At 38.0% G+C, this 6,648-nt stretch overlaps 1 protein-coding gene across 1 annotated transcript; it reads right to left on the bottom strand.

Moving 5' to 3' along the window:
• Window positions 1-259: 259 nt before the first annotated feature.
• On the bottom strand, window positions 260-5,841 carry LOC147326697 (uncharacterized). Its single transcript, XM_086302025.1, has 5 exons — window positions 5,773-5,841; window positions 4,264-4,412; window positions 3,873-3,940; window positions 668-2,831; window positions 260-561 (listed from the first exon to the last, which is right to left on the bottom strand). The coding sequence occupies exons 2-4, from the start codon at window positions 4,323-4,325 to the stop codon at window positions 1,321-1,323; spliced, it is 1,641 nt and encodes a 546-aa protein (XP_086158151.1). The 5' UTR covers window positions 4,326-4,412; window positions 5,773-5,841; the 3' UTR covers window positions 260-561; window positions 668-1,320.
• Between the last annotated feature and the right edge of the window lie 807 nt (window positions 5,842-6,648).

Raw genomic sequence — 6,648 nt, 5'->3', positions numbered from 1 at the left:
CAAAAATTGAACTTTGCAGGAGTGCTGGACTTTTTTCATAATTAACAAGCTAATTTTTATAAGTTACAAATTCATTAATGTATCTGTTACTAGCAGATTTGTTGTTTTACTGGAATTTGGATTTTTGTTTGGTTTTAAAACCTGTTCCCTTTGAAATGTTCACCTTTACTAAATTTAGTTTGGTTTGTGGTTGTGGCTCACATCTTTGACACAGGGAACCAGAACACATGGATTTAAATGCAGACTCAGACGAGTGACACAAGTTTCAATGATTTTTATTATAAGTAAAAGATGGCACAGAGCCAGAGGATCCAGTCCAGCACACACACCAGGAAGGAACTGAGAAGGAGACAAGAATCCAAATTAAGGACACTAGGAGAGTTTCCTTCTACAGAGAGGTGATGTAATCCTGATTTACTGCTTCTGGAGTGTAAAACATCGTGCAGGATGGAGGAGAAACCGATGTTTGAGCACACTGCTGGTTGTTGAGAGCAGGTCTGTTGACTGAACTCCACCAGCTGATGGAGCTGTGCTCACTGGACTGGAGAATCCTGCCACTCACTAACACACAAACCAACAGGAGGAGGCAGCAAGACAGAGAACAAAGATGAGATTTTTCTGTTCCAAGCTACAAGATATTATTACAGTTTATAACTCATTAACCCACCTTTGGTGTGAGCAGCCTCGGCCATTAATGATCAGCGCATCAGCTCTGCTACCTCGTAGGAGTCCTCGTTGAACACCTCCAGTCTCAGCTCCAGATTCATCCACAGATCCACGTGAGCCCCTCGGCACGCTACAGTCACCAGGCTGTTTGCTCTCAGAGTTCAGCTCCCCTGGATTACTGACTACCTGACAGGCGGCAAACTGCAGTCTACGGCTGTTACTCTGGATGTATATAAATATCTATTAAATTATATATCTTATGATATATAATTTAATATTTTTTTAAAAAAATGTTTTTTAATTTTTTTCATTTATTTAGAATAAATGAATATACATTATTTATTATACATCCAATTCTAGATTTATAGATATATAATTTTATAAATTAGAGGGAGTATTGTTCCCACAACTATTATGAAATTGGAATTCATGTGTTTTTTCTCTAATGTTTCACTGTCGTTCACCAGTTCACACCAGTCCCTTAAAAGACTGTCTCTACATTCATCTTGGATCATTGGGGGAAATATGAAAGAGAAATTGTGTTTTCTCCATGTTGTAAATGTGTTTCATGTGGACAAAAGGATAATTTTTGCATTATTTTCAGCACAGACACATAAAATTCTTTTAATTATAATTGATTTAGAGTCGTCTCAATCATTGCAGATTCAGAGGGATGTGGCAAAGGTTTAGAGGTCTGTTGTTCCCACAAGAGGACTTAAGATTTTGGTTAATAATTTCAACTAACCCAACATTAAAATTCAGGGTTATTTTTTGTCTCATGTTTGACATGGCACTGTCGTTCACCAGTACTAACCAGTCCCTTAAAAGACTCTCTCTACATGCATCTTGGATCATTGGGGGAAATACGAAAGAATAAATTGTGTTTTCACCACGTTGTAAATGTGTTTCACGTGAACAAAAGGAGTTTTTTGCCAGTGTTTTCAGCACAGACACATAAAATTCAATTTTCTTACGGCAGCTGTCTTTTTCTTCTTTTTCACTAAGTTTCCTGATATTTTGGAAGATTTTACGTGTGACTGTGAAAGACTTCAGTTTGAAGTGATCACGCTTACATCTTTGACTGTCTTCATAAAACACACCGCATGGACCTAACATGTTGGTAGATGAGTAGGTGAGAGTTTGGAAACAATTTTGTCCACTTAATCCGTAAAATTGTGTGAATGCTACAGTTGTGGAAAATCCATATTTACAGCGCCAGAGATAAGCTTTTTCGAGAAGTAGAGAAGTACAACCTAAACATGGACTATTGAATGTATAAATCAGAATAGTCTCCACTAAATTTCCATTTTGTTGTAAAAAAGGTTCAAAAGCTTCACATAAACGAGGCTCGCTGTGCTTTATTTTTCCAGGAATTTCCTTTTTTTCATAATCTGGCTCAAATGCTGGAGAAACAATGATATTTTTACTATGTTTCATGACAACAATAACAAATGCATACTGCTTATGTTTGTGAATCTGAAGGTACTCTTTGAGGAATGGAAAAAATCTGTTTGCATCAACACTTGGAATTTTTTCTGGAATTGTTTTCTGCATTTCTTTGATTGAATGATAAAATTTCTCTTTATTTTTATTCTGTTGACAAATCGATTCACTTTCATCCTTAAACAGCTTCATTTTTTGCTGCTCTTCCGTACTACAAGTATTACATTTGTTGTGGTGTAAATTTGGTAGAATTTTATTTCGATGTTTTGCTTCGGCTGCTGTCAACATCTCGGAAAAAAATTGTGTAGTGAAAATTTGAACTTGAATAATTTGATTACCGGATATGTGGAGAATCTTTGAATGGAAAGGATTGATAGAGTTTGGATAGGCAGGATTTCTTTTTGGTTTCTTAATAACAGCAAGATCATCTGGAAACGACAACTTTCTTTTGACTGTGTGGTAGTGACTGGTTTTGATTTCAGATACAAGAAGATTATTATGGCCATTTTTATCGGTAGAGTTTCCAGCTTCTTTAATTTTGAATTCAAACTTTTTGCCATTTGCAAATGATTTTTGTAAAAGATTTCCAAAATATAATTGTTGCGCTTTTTTGCTAGCAAAGGTGCTGATCTGGGTTGATTTTTTAAATTTATATAACTTGTATTTGAAAGTGAATTTGAACTTATCTTCTATTTTCTGGTGCCAGGGTGCAGATCTCTTCACTAAAGAAAAAGAGGACAAAAAAGGCGTGATGAGAACATTCACAGCGGCTAGAAACTGGAATTCAAAGGTTGATTTGTCCAAATGACAAAAGAGATGTCACAATGCAGCAACGACCACGTTAAGCAACATTTCCTGAAAGGTTAAAACACTTTAGAAATAAATAAAAACACAATCCAATGATATTAAACTGAAAAACAAAATCTATTTTTACTATGTTTGTACTATTACAAAACAAAACAAAGCTTCTCATTGGACAAGAAAAAAACAAGCTGCTTGAGTGCAGACACAATAATTTGCTGGAGTCAAATTCAAAATAAGATTTGGCTTAATTTTCAAAATAATTTGTCTCTCTATGTAATTAAATGTTGCTCACAACTTCAAAATGTAAAAACAAAATGATTCTGGTCCCACAGAGACATTTTCAGTGTCAGGGGTTCGGTTTCTCTGCTCTCTGTGTCTGGTGTTTTGCCCCGGGTCCTTGGGCTCGTCTCTCATCCCGCCTTTGATTGTGCGCACCTGTGAGGCTCCACCTGTTCCTGACCACCTGGCTGATAAGACCACTATTAAGCTGAGGTTGAATCCTGTCTTCGCTGGATCGTTGAACTGCAACCCTGACTATCGTTTCTCTGTGTTTGTGTGACATCGTCCCTCGTTGTGCTTTGCCTGACCTCCCAGTATCTCTGTGCACAGGTTTTGGACCCCACCAGTGGTGTGGTTGAGAGCACTGTAAATATTGGACAGGTTGGACCCCCTTGGACCACTAACTCCCTGGCACATTTGCTCACTCACTGTAAACGAACTGAACTGCCAAACCGAGTCTGCGACTGAGTCGCCTGTCTCTTTCTACGTGACATTCAGAAGCAGTTTGTTAACCAGAACCTGTGATATATATTATATATAAAACTTGTATATAAAGCATGTAACATGTAAATCATGTAATAATACGCTCCACTAGAACACCCAAACACCCAGAAAAACTTTGACTTTACGGTTGTTTTTTAAAATAGTACACTACATTAGATTTTTCACTTCCAACCCACCTTTGGTGCGAACAGCCTCGCAGCTGTAACGTGCCAGCTTTCTCATCTTTCTCATTTGCCTTTCCGGCCTGAAAAAAGACAAAGATTTGAGATTATTTTCAACTTGATTTGAGGAAATGCAGTCTATGAAAACAGATCAAAAAGTAAGAAAAAACTTTGTAATTTTATAACAAAGTGTAAAAAATGACTGCAATTCTGGTTATGCAATACTTCTGTTAAACACCTTAAATTAAAGCTAAATGTCTGAACTTCAACCACATCTTGATTGCTTTAATTCACTGTGGTGGTATACAGAGGAAATATTACAAAACTCTCCCAATACCTATGATCCTAACTGCATACTATTTAGAAACAGTTATAGTTAATATCCAAACTGTTATAAGATTCTTGCCTTTTGTGGATCCCAAGGGTACATGCTGAATTGACTTTGAGGTCAAGCAACATCAGTTTCATTAACTTGGTGTTGGTATAGATGGTATACACTGAGATACACGGTTGATTGACTGTGCATTCAGTGGACGCTGATGTGATGACTTCAACCTGAGAAAAAACAATATTACATGTTACAATATTACAGTCTTACAGCACTTTGAATGACGCTGAAAGCTGCTAGCCCCATATCATGACAGACACACCTCGTTGTTTTGCATCATTCACTGTTGTTTGCATGTCCAAGCAGGTTACCGCCCTGCAGTTTTACAGAAGTTTCCTGACTCAACTTTCTGTTCCTCGGTCTTACACAAAAGAAACTGAATGCCGTGAGATGACTTGTTGGGAATATAAATGACGCAGTCATGTTGTGCCATTCATATTCAAAATGTAATGTAGTTTTACCCAAATACTGAGTAGTCCGTACATCTATATGAGAGAGGGTGTCAGGAGCATCCTGAGCTTATTGCATGTTGCTCTTTGTATCATATTTGTATCGAGTTTTTTGGTTTTTCCTTTATTATGATTTATTCCCTGAGGTTTCTCTTGTGTGTTTGTCTCCTCCCCGTGTGTTTGCATTTGTCTCTCGCCCCTCCGTGTGTCTTGTGTCTCCATGTTTTCATCTCTTTTTGCCCGCTCTGTGTCTTAGTCGTGTCACCGTGTTTAGTCTCACCTGTCTTGCCCTGCTCCTCTCCTCGTGTTTCATCTTTTCCCTCCCTGTTCATGCCGGCCACTGTGTCAAGCCTGTGTGTTTCCTGTTTTATTTTGACAGTCTTGCGTCCCATGTTCAATGTAATTCCCCGATCACCCTCTTGTGCGTATTTATTGTGTCAGTTTTGCCTTGGTCTTCGTCGGTGTGTTGTGTTCCTCCCGGGAGTTGTCTGTGTTTCTTCCAGTGAATCCCTCCTCGTGTTTCCGTGTTGCCTCCAAGATTTTTCTAGTGTTCCAACTTTTGTGTTTACTTATTTAGTTCTCCCAGTTTAGGTGTTTCTCGGTTTAGTTTTTTGTTATTTTGGATTTTTCCTGAGTTCACATTTTGAAAATCTGCCTAAATAAACAGCTCGCCCTTAGTTAACCACTACCTTGTCTCCTGTGGTCTATGTTTGGGTCCTCGTACAAACCTCACACGATCTGCACTCACCAAGAGATCGTGACAGAGGGACAGAGCTCTGTATTCATATAGACATATAGAGAGATTTATAGCTGTATGAAAAACTAACACATTTACATTAATAGTTTGGCTTCTTTTTGTCTAATAGCTTTAACCCTGAGTGTTTTGTGCTGATTCAGCCACGGTTTTTTTTTTTTTTCATCCGACTGTCTGAGCTGCCCCACAAACTCTTATTTGTATCTTTAACCCTTGTGACATTTCTCTAGTAATTATAGTCACAAGAAGGAATAAGTCAGATTATTCCTTCTTGTGACTGGATTATAATTCAAAGAAAAGATTCAAATAAACAAAGAAACTTACCTTCGAGGTAGCAGAGCTGATGCGCTGATCAATTAGGGCAGTTTTGGGAGGTCGGACAGAATTTATGAGGATTCCTGATCATGTGGTCAGCCTAACTCCTCCCCTCCTTCCTGGTTTTTTCACAACTCTCACAGCTTTCAAAACAGCGCTGTGTGTGTTATGTGATCACTTCTGCTAACCACTGAAGGCGTATCTACTATGTAGGACTTTATTTCAGTAAAAAAAAAACAGACATTACATGTTTACAAGCTCTCAGCCCTCAAACCAGGAAACCTTAATGTACAACACTCTGACTTTTAGTTTTGTTTCTCTGAAATCACTGTCGTCATTGCAGGAACACTCTGGACATTCTTAAGTGCTTTGTGGGCAAACTGAAAAGTGTTATATTGCCTTCATAAGGTCTACTTTAGAGCTGGGGTGAGTCAATATTAGTGTACACTCTGCAAAACACCATTGTAATGTTCTGGGTGAACCACAATGAGTCTGAAAAAAAGAGTTTAAATGTTACTTTTAAGCTGCCATCAGCAGGTTTAAACAGAATGCAGCATGACAGTGATGCTCACACACTCTTTGTAGTGTTATAGTTCTGTATAGATCTCAGAAGCAGTTTGACTGAATGACCAGCAGAATTGAGAGCTACGACTGTCAGTTAAGCAAACGAGCTGCAGCTCATGAATTAATATTTTAAAACAAAATGAGAGCAGCACACTGTGCACACACAGTGAAGTGCACTAACACCAACACTACATTAAAGCTTTGGAGATGAGGTCGAGGCCTTTTTCAGGTTCAAAAAGTCATCTTTGATTCATCACCTTCTCTTATTCTGTCCAAATGATCACGTTACACAGATTTAATTTAGTGAAGCTGAAACTTTAG

This window comes from Aulonocara sp. 'chitande type north' Nkhata Bay, linkage group LG7, assembly GCF_057382095.1.
Source record: "Aulonocara sp. 'chitande type north' Nkhata Bay isolate Kocher_YH1m ecotype deep benthic linkage group LG7, A_spYH_male_GT1.1, whole genome shotgun sequence".
In the NCBI taxonomy this organism is placed as follows: domain Eukaryota; kingdom Metazoa; phylum Chordata; class Actinopteri; order Cichliformes; family Cichlidae; genus Aulonocara; species Aulonocara sp. 'chitande type north' Nkhata Bay.
This window is presented reverse-complemented; position numbering and strand designations above follow the sequence as displayed.

Coding starts and splice junctions, on each gene's coding strand:
- LOC147326697 (XM_086302025.1), bottom strand. CDS start 4,325: ATGAAACTGATGTTGCTTGACCTCAAAGTCAATTCAGCATGTACCCTT. Junction 3,941..4,263: donor ACCCTTGGGATCCACAAAAG/GCAAGAATCTTA, acceptor GTCTTTTTTCAG/GCCGGAAAGGCAAATGAGAA. Junction 2,832..3,872: donor CGAGGCTGTTCGCACCAAAG/GTGGGTTGGAAG, acceptor CTTTTTCTTTAG/TGAAGAGATCTGCACCCTGG.